The sequence below is a fragment of the Bactrocera neohumeralis genome, chromosome 3 (assembly GCF_024586455.1).
Source record: "Bactrocera neohumeralis isolate Rockhampton chromosome 3, APGP_CSIRO_Bneo_wtdbg2-racon-allhic-juicebox.fasta_v2, whole genome shotgun sequence".
Lineage (NCBI taxonomy): Eukaryota > Metazoa > Arthropoda > Insecta > Diptera > Tephritidae > Bactrocera > Bactrocera neohumeralis.
This window is the reverse complement of record NC_065920.1, coordinates 63615279-63630811: the sequence shown is the minus strand read 5'-3', so window position 1 is coordinate 63630811 and position 15533 is coordinate 63615279. Positions and strand designations below refer to the sequence as shown.

General features: G+C 33.1%; 1 protein-coding gene across 4 annotated transcripts in view; it reads left to right on the top strand.

Annotated features, from left to right (window-relative positions):
- The window catches only part of LOC126754240 (protein numb), a 126008-nt gene extending 110735 nt beyond the window's left edge, over positions 1-15273 (top strand). For 2 of the 4 annotated variants that reach the window (XM_050466234.1, XM_050466233.1), the window contains 3 exons: positions 7679-8344; positions 8682-8930; positions 11302-15273. In XM_050466234.1, the coding sequence (XP_050322191.1) occupies positions 8264-8344; positions 8682-8930; positions 11302-12807 (1836 nt within the window). In that variant the 5' untranslated portion in view covers positions 7679-8263 and the 3' untranslated portion in view covers positions 12808-15273. The remainder of the gene's footprint in view (positions 1-7678; positions 8345-8681; positions 8931-11301) is intronic. The other 2 variants (XM_050466235.1, XM_050466237.1) reach the window with 1 other exon arrangement.
- Positions 15274-15533: the final 260 nt, after the last annotated feature.

The window sequence follows — 15533 nt, the reverse complement described above, 5'->3', positions numbered from 1 at the left end:
ATAGGTTGCTGGTGATTGGGTGGTTAAAGTGGTGATTTGGTGGCACTATATATGGTAAAAGGTTTCAAATTCCTGAAAACAAATAAAACAACACGAAAACACATGCCTGTTATGCAGCTGAATACCCAACTTATTGATAAAATTAGCTCTGCAGTACGGAAAATTTCAAAGTTTTGAACATTTTGTGTGGCTGAATTAGTTTAATACCTTAATTATTGCTGAAAGTAGCTCAGAAATATGATGAACTTCAAATTTACGCGCTTTTTGTTTGGCTGAATTAGCTGAATACGTTTAAAGTTGATAAAAAGGCCTCAGAAATATGGAAAATTTCGTAACTACGAGTGTCTTGTGTTAGCTGAATACCTTTGAAGCCCAAAAATATGCACTATTATATCCATAGAATTAAACAAAAAATTGAATAATGGAATTTTGAAGCCTTCAAAATTTCTTTATCGATATTTTTATTCCTCAAAAACATATTTATAACTGTGAATATGAAGTATTAACTTTCTTCTACGAATTTATTACTTAACCACATTCTAAAATCACAGTGCTTTCTTGCTATTATATAAAAATGAATATAATCTTATTTACGATTTTCCACTTAATTTCTAACTATTATCGCACACCGCCAGTGGGCAAACATACCTCCACCACGCCAAGACGCTTATCAGCGTTGGCAACATGGCTAAGTAACCTGGGTACGCAAGCACAAAAGTAGATACGACTACAATGCTTTCATACATACACATGAGTGTACATTGTATACACGCGGTGTGTGCTTTTTGATAAAATTACTAAAAAGGTGACGTTTATGTGACATTATCACATGGTGATTGCAGTCAAAACGTCGGCTATTGTTTGCGCGTTCAATGCGAAACGTTTAGTCACAAGCGAATCGGTATGTAGTATGAAATGAAAAATGTAAAAAAAGAAGATTTACGATTGATATATTTGCATATAAATAACTAGTTACGAGTAACTGTAATTAAAATGTACCGACCGCATACTTTTCAAGCATTATATAAGTGGCTTGAAGTGATGTAAGGAAGCTAAGATGTATGAGGAAAATATGTAAATGTTTATATATTTGTATTTATGTATATATATCTGTATGTACATATGTATGTTGAGAATTTATGTAAAGAGAAAAACGCTTGATAAGAGTACGCTTTTAATTTTTGCATGACTTCAAGGTGAGGGGCAATGACCTAAAAATTATTAAGAAATTATTAAAAACTAAAATCATATGATAAATAAATATAATACTAAAAAAGTATAAGCTAAGCAGTAATAAAAAATAAACAAAAAACTAAACTAAATTAAAAAAAAATTTATAATAAAAAAAATATTTTCAATTAAAAAAGTACCTACTTATTTGCCATAAAACATTTTTCACATAAAAATTTTTTTCAATAAAAAAAATTCAAAATAAAAATAAAATATTAAACAAATATTTTTTTATGAGAAAAAACTAAAAAAAATTTATAAGAACAAATATATGCATACTATTTTTTCTGTTTATTTTTAATTTTTAATTTTTTTTAATGAAATATTTTCATATGATATTTTTTTATGAGAAAAAGTTTTTGCATTTTTTCTGTTTATTTTTTATTATTTGCAAAAAAATATTTTCAATTAAAAGAAAAAAAACAAAAAAATATTCTCAAATAAAAAAATTTATGCAAATAAAAAATATTTGCAAATAAATAAAAAAAAAAAATATTAGCGAATTAAAAAAACTATTTCTTAGCCTTCATTCAACTTTTTATGCAAATATTAATTTTTTTATTTTATTTATTTTTTTAAGCAAATAATGCAGCAACTTGAAGCAATTAGCAGATAGACTCTAATAAAATGTATGTTTGTAAACATATACATACATATATGTATATACTTATATATATATATATACATGTACATACTTATATACAATATAAATTTTAAATAAGTCAACTCTGACGTCAACTTAATTCAAAGTCAAAAATATACAAAACAAGTAAAAATTAATAAGCAAATATGAATTTGCAAGCGATTTGACATAAATATGTATGTCAAACGGAAAAAATTATAAAAAGTATGCTTCGAAAACTGACAAAGAATAATAACCGGTTTTCTCTTTCATGTGCCTTTTATTGCAAGCTTCTCTTCTTTTAATAAAATTTAGAACGGAAATCGCTTGAAAAAAGCATACCTGCATGCCTTCTAAGTAACTGTAACGCACAAAAATAAAAAACAAAAGAAAAAAAAAATGAAATTAAAAAATGGAATTAAAACAAAAACCAAATCAGAAAGAAGCAACAAAAAGAAAAACACAAAAAAACAATAAATGAAAAAAAGAACAGTAAAAGAAAGCAAACGCCAAGCAATAACTGCGAACATTACTAAATTAGCTGAGTAAAAGCGAAAACAAATAAGCATTTAATCCAATGCCTCATTTTATCCACATTCAGCGGTTATGTACATTTAAATAAATACGTACAATATGTACATATATAGGTTTACAGAACCTATACAAACTTTTGCAGCTCGTAGTCGTAACAAAGCGTAGTCATGTAGGCGTTTCAAGTATTTTTTATACATCGAATGACAATTACTAGTTGGTTAAGCTGGGTAATAATACAAAACCTTTAGAATAATTGCGCTGAATACAATATTGAGTGAGCTGAATATACAACTGAATAAGCAAAAGGTTTGAAAAACTTTCAAATAAACCAATAACAGCTGTTAAGAGAAGTGCTGAATGTGTTTCAGTTGCGCTGAATGATGTTTACTAGTTAGATAGATTACGTAATAATGAAAAATCTTTGAGATAAGTGCGCTGAATACAATGCTGAATGAGCAACAGGTTACAAAAGCTTTTAAGTAGATTATAACTATTTACAGATGTTAAAGTCAGTGGTGAATATGTTTTCAGGTGCGCTGAATGAGAACCACTAGTTAGCTAGGCTATGTAATAATACAAAACCTTTGGAATAAGTGCGCTGAATAGAATGCTGAATGAGCTGAATATCCAGCTGAATAAACAACAGGTTATACAAGTTTTTAAGTAGATAATAGTTATTTAAAGACGTTGAAAGAAGCGCTTAATATGTCTGTAGATGTGCTGAATATGCTTCCAAGCGAGCTGCATTTGTCTCTTAGTATGCAAAGAGCTGTTAAATGTTGCACTGCTTTGGCGCAATAACAAGTGTTAAAGTTGGCTAGACTATGTAAAACGAAAAGCGAAAAACGAAATCATATAATTTTAATACTTAATATTTTTTCTTGGGCTGAATAGTTGCTGAATTGAAGTAAGAACACTTTTCACTTTTATAAATGCGTACTTTTCTATTTATTAGTCTAGCGTATTTACAAAAAAACTATAATTTTTAGTGTACAACCATTTTGCTTGAGCTAAATAGCTGCTGAATTGAATTACGAATAGATTTCCTTTATACTTCTACGAAATTCGCTATTTTTTCGACAGCTGGACTTGGAAACAACACATAATTTTAATATTTAATATTTTTGATTGGGCTGAATAGCAGCTGAATTGAATTTAGTCATTCATACTAACTTCCAAAATAAAATAATAATGTTTATTATAAAGCTTAATAGCTGCTGAATTGACGTTAGAGCGCTTGTTCTTTAAAAAATCTTGAAAAATGTGTTAATTTATGGTTGCGGATTTCAATTTTTAGCAGCGCTGAATTAGCTGAATAGATAAAAAACAAGCTTATACAAAATTTATAATAGTTTTAGTGTGCTGAATGTATGTTTGAGGAAACAATGTATAAACGTAGGGCGTTTTTACTGCAAATTTTGTGTTAGTTTTATAAATTAGCTAATCTTCTAAATTTGAAATGTATAGTAAGCTCACAACAAATTACGAAAAAACCCAAAATTAGTCAGCTCATAGTCAATAATTTGTTGACTAGAAGTATTATGCGAAAAAATTCAATAGATTAACTGAAATAATGTAAATCAGGTACAACAAAACTATGAGTAGTACGAACGTCAATAGATGGGTACACATTTGTATATATACTTCTGCGAACTTTGAGATAATTTCCACTTTTTATTTGCTTGGGAAATTAGTATCGAACAATTCGCATCTGTGCGCTAATTGAAAAATCAGACATTTCTACTGACTTCACACCCATTCAGGTGCGTATACAGGGACAAGCAAATAATCTGCGATTATTGTGACTATAAATGTATGTAGCAGTATAGGTATTGAAGGCAGATATGGTATAATATATAATATAGTGTATAATATAGTATATATCTATGTTTGTAGGTATATATATTATAAATCTGAATTACAGATTTCAGCTTAACAGAAAAAAATAAAATACTTAAGTTCAAAATTTTTTAAAATGAGATATTCGTGAGTGTACATTTTTACTTTTAAACCGAGCACACAGTGGCGCGCTGAGTAAAGTAACGGTATTAAGAAATTGCTTGAAACCAAATATCATATTTATAAGCGTCATGGCATTAGGCTGCCGCTATTCAGCGCATTTTTTTGTAAGTTGGTGGGCAGTTTTGACTTTTTACTTCACTATGTGCTCGACGTTAGGTTCTAAAGCTCACTGTAGTTACTATTCAGCGCATACTTTGCTAAGTTGTTCAATAATTTTGCCTTTTTACTTCACTATGTGCTCGATCATAGGCTCTAAAACTCACTGTAGTTACTATTCAGCGCATACTTTTCTAAGTTGTTTAGCAGTTTCGACTTTTTGTTTCACTTTGTGCGCAACCTTAGGGCTCTAAAGCTCACTGTAGGTGCTATTCAGCGCATACTTTTCTAAGTTGTTTAGCAGTTTCGACTTTTTACTTCACTATGTGCTCAACCGTAGGCTTTAAAGTTCATTATAGGTTCAATTCAGCGCATACTTTTCCAAGTTGTTTAGCAATTTCGACTTTTTACTTCACAATGTGCTTAACCTTAGGCTCTAAAGTTCATGGTAGGTGCACTTCAGCGCATACTTTTTTAAGTTGTTCAGCAATTTTGACTTTTTACTTCACTATGCGCTCAACCTTAGGCTCTAAAGCTCACTGTAGGTGCTATTCAGCGCATACTTTTCTAAGTTGTTTAGCTGTTTCGACTTTTTACTTCACTATGTGCTCAACCTTAGGTTCCAAAGCTCAATGTAGCTGCAATATTTTTGATTTTTGCCGCAACTTTGTACTTTCTTTGTAATAATTGCACGTTTATCTAATTTTTCCTTAAAGCAAAGCGCTTTTGACTGTATTGAAATTCAGTTCACGCTACATATCCAACCACTTGAAAGCTTTATGGCCACTCAATTGCACCACTCCTGTGATATAATGATAATATTCCCATAATAACACCCTCTTTTTGTATTTCCGTCACTCTCTGCTATCAATTAATGTTATTGTCATTTAAGTGTTTAAGTTTTCAACTCGAAGAGTTATTGAGAGTTCCATGCTTGAGCCATATTGTGCGGCCAAGCTTATCTCCCTCAATCGCCTAAGCAAAAGTATGATTGATCGCCAGCAAAAGTTTTGTCTTTATGAGTGTCTACTTTTCAAAAAATTCACTTTTTTGTTTTTGTCATGTCATAAAGCAACAATTTTGGAATTTTGTTTTTCATATTGTTGTTGTTATCGCCAACAAACACTCTTAATGGTTGTGACGTGTTTGAAAAATGGCATTTTCTGATTGTTGTTTGGTATTGTTGGCGTGTATGCGTTTGTTTGTGTGTATTTGTGCCAGGCCATGACTAACGGCGCTGGAAAAATCACAGTTGGCCAACAAAAGTGGCAGCTAAACTAACTTGATCGACACGATTTCGCATAAAGACCCATAATGAAACCGAAATGAAATCAAAAACGTGCTGCAGTTGTGCTCAATAATAGTTGTGTATGTATGTATGTATGCATTTTCTATTTTATTACTGAGTCACCAAATGATTTGTTTTTTTTTTTTGTTTTCAATAACAAATCTGTGAGAATTCAATGAGTTTTAGACAGGTTATAATGCTTATCGGTCCGCATGCCTCTGGGGTGTTTATGTATTGTAGATAATGGAAAGTAAAATGGCACAGAGAGCAACAATACAATATGTGCATGTGGTGGATATAGCGTTGCCATAAAATTTATGGCAATACAATTTTTTTTTATTATTTTATTTTAAACAAATTGTTTTCGAAGCATTAGATAAAACTTCTTTTTACCTAGATGATTTTTTTAGTCGCATAAATATTTGGCAACCCTAAATATGAAATGTTGCCTTATTTATAATAATTGCCATTATTAATATTTTTACACGTAAGATTAAGGTTACCAACTGCTGTTAATTAGTTCCTATTGACAAAATATTAAAAAAATAATAATTTCATAAAAAATACTTTTCAGAGTTGCCAAGTAATTTTAATATTAAATAATGCTTATTTTCAATGCTTCAGGCTAAAAGTTTACAGTTAACATTTAAAATTACAAGATACTTGTGTTCCGAAAAAGAATTTCGATTTTTCAAAATAATTAATATTCAATAGGGTGGCCAATAAGTTTTTCATTGCGTTGTATTTAAATATAACGTATAATTTTTAATGCTATTCTGCAGTGTTTATACAATCAAAATTTAATAGTTTTATTACTTCCATAATTATTAAAAAAAAACGATTCAAATGAAAAATCAAAAAAATGAGGGCCACCCTAGCTTTATATTTTACTTGCAGTTGAAGGAAGTGCTCAACATACATATGTAATTTTTTTTTTACATTTTAATAAAAAGAAATTTCAATTGGCTTACAGAGATTTTATTTTCCAAAAAAATAAATTAGAGTTGCCACTTAAATATTTTTTTTAAATTTTTTTTTCACATTTATTTTTAATTGGATTATAAAGAAATACGCAGACGAAATCATATAAATTATATAACAAAATTAAAAAAAAAATGTTAGGGTTGCCACTTGTTGCGACTGGTATATGTATAAACTTTACGGTACTTTAATTTATTTAAATTTGTATGTAAAAATATACTCAGACGACCTCAAACAGTTTATAGCGATTTCAATTTCGAAAAAAATATATTAGAGTTGCCACTTAAATATGTTTTAAATTTTTTTTACACTTTTATTTGATTATAAAGAAATACGCAGACGAAATCAAACAGATTAAATAAATAACTTAATTTGGAAAAATGTTAGGGATGCCACTTATTGCGAATAATATGTGTTTGTTACTTTATTTTTTTTTTAAACTTTATGTCGAATCGAATCGAAAAAAATATTTATATTAAATTTTTTTAATTTTTTTCACACTTATTTTTAATTTTATTATGTCATTTTGGGGTTGCCATTTAATGTGTTTTTTTTTTAATTTCAGGATTTTAATTTCGAAAAAAATATATTAGAAAAAAATATATCAGAGTTGCCACTTTTATTTGATTATGAAGCAGAAATCAAACAGATTAAAAAATCTGTTTTTAGTCTAATGTCATGGTTGCCATTTAATGTTTTATTAATTTCAAAAAAATATATATCGTTCTTAACTTTAAAAAGTTTTCTACTAATATAGCATAGTAAAGAAAGACTAATTGCAAAAATTGCAATTTTAATAATTTATAATTTCCAAGAAAGGCATGCAACCTTGCTTTTGTGTCGCGTCGCAACGCAGCGTAGAAATTTTCAAATAACCTTTTTTAAATAACCATTTTTATAAACAGTTTTAGCCTTCAACAACAACCCACACACACAAAAACTACAACAAAAAAGGAACGAAAACAACAACAACACGCTTAATTGATATTACTCAATAACTTATGGACAATCAATTAACGGCAATTTAATAAAACCATAAGCGGCGGTTAATTGCAATATCAGAAGAAGAAGAAGAAGAAGCAAAAGAGGAAGCAGAAACACAAACAAACATACTCACATATAAATTTTGCAGTAAAAGTAAAGAAATTTACAACAATTTGTGATACGAAGGTGTGAGCACAGCAGCTTTAACAGCAATATTAATAAAAGAGATTTCACACACTCAAGCAACTACAACAACAGCAGTAATAAGAACGACGCTTGCGAACAGCGTTGAGGAAATTTCAAATAATAACGGTCAAGCGTGTGTTTGCAACCCCCGAGCAGCGCACTCGCATAGCTTTTGAACAAGTGAGCGCGTCAAGGCGGAAAGGACAACAGTCGGTAGGGCGGCAAGAAACCAGGAAGGAAGGAAGGAAGTACAACAGCCAGTAAACACAGTCGACAGTCGAAAAGCAGTCGCAGCAGACAGCGCACAATTTAATTTCACTATGGGAAATTCATCGTCACACACACACGAACCACTGGAGCGCGGCTTCACACGCGGAAAATTTGGTGATGTCAAAAATGGGGTAGGTTTCACACACAACTACATGTACATATGTATATATAGCCACAGACGTAAGTAGAACCAGAGCAGTAAGAAAAAAAAAATATATCATAATAAACAATAGAATACGTTTAACGCGGTCAAAGGCGCTGCGGCGTCGAACCCCGTACGCCAGGCGCTGAACGCTTTAAATTCAACGTTGGTCTAGCACTTGTTTCACACGATCACGTCGCTTTTGTTACCTTATTTTATTGTGTTTTTTGTCTAAAAAATAAATTTGAATATGCAACACATATTAATGTACATACTTCTCCCCTCTCCTTCTCTTTCTCACTCATGTACAACTTCGTTTTCATTAGAAATCCGCATCATTTCGCTTTAGCAAGAAATCACCAAAGAAAATGGATCGTTTGCGTCGATCCTTTCGCGATTCGTTTCGTCGCCGGAAGGATCGTGTGCCCGAATCATCGAAACCGCATCAATGGCAGGCTGACGAGGAGGCTGTACGTTCGGCGACCTGTTCGTTTGCGGTTAAATATTTGGGTTGCGTTGAGGTATTCGAATCGCGCGGTATGCAAGTTTGCGAGGAGGCCCTAAAAGTATTGAGGGTAAGTAAACACTTTATGTTTAGCATATAATTTGTGTGAAAAAATGCGCATTGAGTGGTTAGCGCATTTGTCAGTTGAGTGCGCTGTGGGAAGCTGAGGAGTCTTTAGGTGCGCCGGAGCAGCATTTTTGGTTAGGAAAAAGGTCAAATTTGGTTTAGCGAACTGAAAAGTTGCTATGGTTTTTGTTGTTGTTGTAATAATAACGAGTCTTATTTTCTGTGCAGAGCTTTTGTTGTTGTAGCGGCAGAAAAAAAAGTAATTTCGAGGAATTGTGTCGAGTTGACAGTCTTTGGCTGGACAGATATCCAGGTCCGTTCCGGTTACTTAAACACGACTGTGGTGGGAACGGTGAAGAGCTCCCCGGTGTTATCCTTAAACGCATGGATCAGTGATTGAAGACGTGAGCAGACTCTATTATTGCCATTGCATTGGGTTCGACGACAAATTTGGGCTGCATCTGAGTTCATAAGACAACACGTTCAAAGATATCGCAGTATAGGCTACGGCCTGTAGGTTTTTCAGGCAACATCTAACATCTTGAAAAATATTCCACCGACTTAAGGCTCCAAAATACTCAATTTTTCGTTGCATTGGATGCTAAGGCAAGTTCCGGCTTTATCTGGTGCCTTAAATTCAAAAAAAAAATATTGAAGTATAGACCATGTAGATACCGTATTCCACACCTGATGGCCTTTAAAAGGTTCGCACACACAGGTGGCAAATTTTGAAATCTCAGATCTCTACTAAAGAAAAGTTTTATTCAAATCATAAACCTCCTGCTGATCCATACTTTTAAAGGTTTGATCAGGTCTAGTTCATTGTACTCGATTCGAGGACATGTTCGACCTTTCTGAGTTCTTAATACGCAACTTTTTTTTTATGAGGCCAAACATTCCAGACAGCACCCGACAGTTTGCAAAAGGTTCCAACCATCAGACAGCTGTACAATTTTTAAAGCTCAGTATAAATTCAAGAAATTAACATGCTCCATGCGCTTAGAGACTTGAATAGTATCCATTCTTATCACTGAATGAGATTCGTTGAATTAGATTCGGCCTTTATTTCAGGGCGTAATACGAGACTTTCAAGAATATCGCAGTATAGATCTTGGTATTCCTCTTGTATGAGGTCCAATATTTCTTACAGCACTTCGCAAGTTGAAAACAGTTCCGCTTCTCAAATAGCGGTAAAATTTTTAAAGTCTAGATCTCTACTATAGAGTTGTTTTTCGACTCCTTGACCTCACGCAGGCCCATGACTTTAAATACTTAAGCAGACTCCATTCATCTCGTTCAATTTTATTAGATGAAACTTTGCCCTTTATCTGAAGGCTTAAGATGAGACTTTCACAAATATCGCTTATAGATTTTCGTATTACTCTTGAATAAGATTCAATATATCAGGCACTTGATGGCGACGGTTTGAAAAATGCTTCCGCCACTCAAACAGCTTCCACTTCGAGAGCTCAGATATCTACTAAATAAAAGTTTTTCAAACCACAGAACTTTTAAATTTCTGCAACCCTAAGGTAATGATCCCACGCTACAGAATCCCTCAACTTTCGAACAATAATAAAATAAACTCATGTCATGAAGTTCAAGTCCGTGCGGAAGATCAAGCTTCAGATCTTTCCAAGCAGAATTGAGTCCCAGTAGTCAGAAATTTAATCGCTATATCGACAATACTTCTGAGATACGTAGAAAGTTGTGTAAGAAAGAGTTCGAGGATCAACTTCTCCGATATATCCTTGTTATTATAAGATTTAGTAAAAAGGTGACGAAACTGTAGGGGTTCTAACCAAAGGACTTTAAGTTCTTACACTCGATACATCAGCAAATTCTTCCTGGAATTCTGTACAAATGAATTATAAACCTTCACAACTCGAGAGATTAGAACAACAAAGTTTATTTTGATAAGAGTTTTGGCTCTGTAGAAGAAGAAATCATTCAATCCAATAAGGTTTGGATCGAATACAACTCGCAAGGTCTTTGAGTCTGTTACAAACTTTAAAACTCACAAGAACCAACACAGCAGAAGCCTTAAAGCCCGAAAAAGACGTGACTAAGCGATGCAGACTAAAAAACCTGATTAATTTGAGCTTCCGTTTTATTTTATTCATAAAAAATTTCTGTGAAAAAACTCAACTGTTTAACCTCAATATTAAATTGTGGGCGTTTATTTGTGACTCATCAATCAAACTAAAGTTCCGAAGTGAAAATAATCAGCAGTTTTTACTTTCATGTAGCCCCTCAGATTACCAACCACACACGCAGAACTTCTGACAGCTGACAAATGTGGGCGTAGACCGCGCGCTTATCACACAACCACTAAATTGCAGACTCGCTAAACACTTCTCACTTTTTTATTGCAGAATTCGCGCCGCCGGCCCATACGTGGTGTGCTGCACGTTAGCGGCGATGGACTGCGCGTCGTGGACGATGAGACGAAGGGCCTCATTGTCGATCAGACTATCGAGAAAGTGAGCTTCTGTGCGCCAGATCGTAACCACGAGCGCGGCTTCAGTTACATTTGTCGCGATGGCACAACACGTCGTTGGATGTGTCACGGATTTCTCGCCTGCAAAGAACTCGGCGAGCGGCTCTCACATGCCGTCGGTTGCGCATTTGCCGTCTGTTTGGAACGTAAGCAGCGACGCGATAAGGAATGTGGCGTCACAATGACATTCGACGTGAAGAATTCGACATTTACGCGTACGGGTTCGTTCCGTCAGCAAACGTTGACCGAACGTTTGGCACAAGGTGAGATGCCATCCGCTGCTGTGCCACCACAGCCCAAACCATACAATCCGTTCGCCATCGAACGGCCACATGCCACACCGTCGATGTTGGAGCGTCAGGGCTCGTTTCGTGCATTCAGCACCATTGGCAGTCAATCGCCGTTCAAACGGCAAATGTCATTACGTATCAACGATCTTCCGTCCAATACCGAACGGCAGAAGGCATTTTTGGCAGCTGCCAGTGGCGGTTCACTAGCCGCAGCATTAGCTACACCCAATCGTAGTGTTTCACCAATACCAGAGATCTCACCAGCTAAAATGGGCATCGCAGATATGGATAATGGTTGTGCCACCATCGACACCGTTAGCCAGTTGTGTCAGGAGCTCAGTCAGGGTCTCTCGTTGCTCAGTCAAACCGATGCAATGATTGCGGCTGGCGATGATCTCAATTTCAATAATAATTTGAGCATTAATCAGAATATCATTGCGGCCGAGAAGACGCAACAACAACAGAAGGGAATCTCTACACCAACATCATTGCCGTTAGCTAGTAGTAGCAGTCATAGCATTACCGCTGCTGCTGCTGTCAGCAGAGTTTACGAATATGCTGAGGGTGCAGTGAGCAATAATTCGATTGCTGGTGGTGCGGTCACCACCATCACCACCACACCGACGGCACAAATAGCGCCACGCATATCGTCGGTATCACCAGTATCTATCAATTCGCCAGTACGTACACCAACAACACCAACGTTAACAATGACACCACCGCCACCATTGCCAGCTGGTCGGCCCGTAGAGATGGTAGCACCACTGCCCAATGCAGATCAATGGCTAGGCGAGGTGGTGAAGAAGACCTCGCCGGCAGTTATTAAACGTGCAACACGTATGCTCAACTCAACCGGTCGTACGCAATCGATGAGCGCTGCATCACCATTAGGTGTGGATCCCTTCGATGCCGAATGGGTGGCCGGCGTGACCAAGCCATTGTCACCCGATCTACCTGTGGCAGCGACAACGCCAGTGGCGTCTGCAGTTACGCCCGTCGCTAGCAGTACAGCTGCACCAATACACCACAGTACCAATCCATTTATATCACCGCCGAAGGTACCGGCGCAAACATTCCAGGTGCAGCTGTAGATGCAGTAGACGAGGTGTACAAGCCTCGTGCTAGTAGTTGATGATATCAGTGAGGTAGCACATGTGTTCGATCTGTGTAATTCATGGGGTCGATTAGCAACTCAAATAGTGTTAGGTGTGCAGTGAGTTTGCAAAAACGGAATTAGTCGCTAGAGAAATGTTGTTGTTAAAGCAAAATTAGTACGAGCCAAGTAAAGAATGTAAAGAGATTTCAGTAATGGAATTGCATGCACTGCCAATAATTGTTTAATGCAAAAGTAGCCATTGCCTTTTTTGAATTTCAGATTTAGTGCTGAACTACTTTAAAAGTAACTAGTTGTTTTTGGTCCAGTTGCGAAATTTTGAAAGAATACTAAAATTTAATTTGTAAATAAATTATATGATGAATATATTACAAAACTACAAAAATGACACTAGTTACTTTTGAACCAGTTTTAACATTTTTTACAAATTTACAAATAATTTTGAATTTTGTAAAGGGAAATGTAATTTAAATGTGAAATTAAAACATTTTACCAATTTTAGCTAATTGTAAAATTTTTTTTTGCCACTTGTAAATATTAAAAATTTAAGTTTTGATTTTATTATAATATTCGATTAGTTAATATGCAATTAACATGTACTCTTTGATTGTAAAAAATATGCCAACATTTTTAGCTGTTAATGTAATTTTTATGATACAATACATGCCGTAATATTTTATAAATGAAGTGAAAGGAACTGGTTATTTTTGGACTATATATGGAACTAGTATTCATTAAAAAAAATTAATCGAATTTGTGAAATATGTATATATATTAAGTGGATATGCGTTGACTAGTTACTTTAAAACTAGTTTTCGTACTAGTTTTTTATCCGCTGATACATTTTTTTACTATTTTTTGTTAAAACAGGAATTATTTCATATGAATTTTTTAAAAAATTATAAATATTTACAAAAAGTTGTTGGTTATTGAAAGATATGGTGGTTACTTTTGAAGCAATTATCGTACTTATATTCACGTAATTCAAGTTTTCTGGCAGATAATGCATATAAGTATGTGTGTACACATGCAAAATAAATGTATAGAACACTGTTAATTGATTTAAAAAAAAATTAATTTCAGTATTTACATTTGAGCTATGTAGTTGTGGAGTAGTTCATTTGCTACTAGTTCGTTATTTTCAGATTTTGAATACATGTTAATATAAAAAACCGTTCAATACAAAAATTTATAAATTGTGGCAACATTAATTCAAAAATCAGAATAAAAATTAACTAGTTATTTTTGGGCCAGTTCTGTTACTAGTAACCTTCATTTTTTTTTCTTTTTGCAGTGTATGTAATTCTAAAATACAAAATAAATGTATAAAACACTTTTAGTTTATTTAAAAAAAAACGTTTAAGTATTTACATTTGAACTATGTAGCTGTGGAGTAGTTCATTTGCTACTAGTTCGTTATTTTCAAATTTTGAATACATGCTAATATAAAAAACCGTTCAATACAAAAAATGTATAAATTATTGCAACATTAATTCAAAAAAATCAGAATAAGCAACTAGTTATTTTTGGACCAGTTCTGTTACTAGTTACTTTCACAGTTTCTTGTTTACTTTTTGCAGTGTATGTAATTCTAACCTGATGAAATGGCATGTTTGCTTTTTAAGCCTAAAATTTTTATAAGAACCAGCGACACCTACATGAAACGCATACATAAAGTTTCTTCCATGTATGTAAATTACATATTTGAGTTGCTATAAATGTTACTGCAGATTAGTTGAAGAGGTAAACAATGTTATTATATTAACTACAGCTAAATTATTAATGTTAAATGTACTTAAATAGTTTATAAATGAATTAACACTTAAACGCTGAGCAGCTGAAACAGAATTACTTAAAGTAATCGGCGAAATAGAGCATATACTTAATTAATTATATAAAAAAATATATAATTATATAAAATAATATATAATTATGTGAAATGTTACATAACTATATAAAAAGATATATAATTATATTAAAAATTAAAAAAATATGCAAAAAAGTAATGGACAAATGCAAGAAAAAAAATATAAAAAAAATAAATTTAAAAAAAAATTCAAAAAAGCTGGGCAGCACGCCAAGTGATAACCGAGACAGCATAGGAATGTGTAGAAAAATAGTAAAGCGAAATAAATACATATGTAAAAGACGTTAGATTATGTATTACAAATACATATGTACATCTAAAATATCAACTATCAATTACAAGGCAGTAATTAATTAAATTAATTATATATACATATTAATTAATAAAAGCACACAGAAAGGCAAAGAAAAAAGCACGCATTGCAACACACGCTGTTAATTGAATTATTAATGTTAACTGTAACTGTATAGTACTTAAATGGCTTATGACATAAAAAACTAAACAAAACGCATACATACATTAAAGTGTGAAAATTTAGTAATAATGAAAGTATATAGCTTACTTAGAAAGAATAAATGCAGCTAGAAATCAATATGTGCAGTTAAAAGTACAGTAGCTCACTAACACACATGCATACATGTATGAAAATGCATGTGTAAGTGTGTGAGCCACAGTAGCATTACATACAATCCACTAGAAAATGTAGCCCACACATGTGTATGTATTTAATTTTAATTTTAACAAATTTTACTTAATTTTTTTCAATTTCTCTCATAGTACACTTGCCTTTTTCGCTTAATTTTCTGTTAAAATATGGATAAAAGTAATAAAGAATA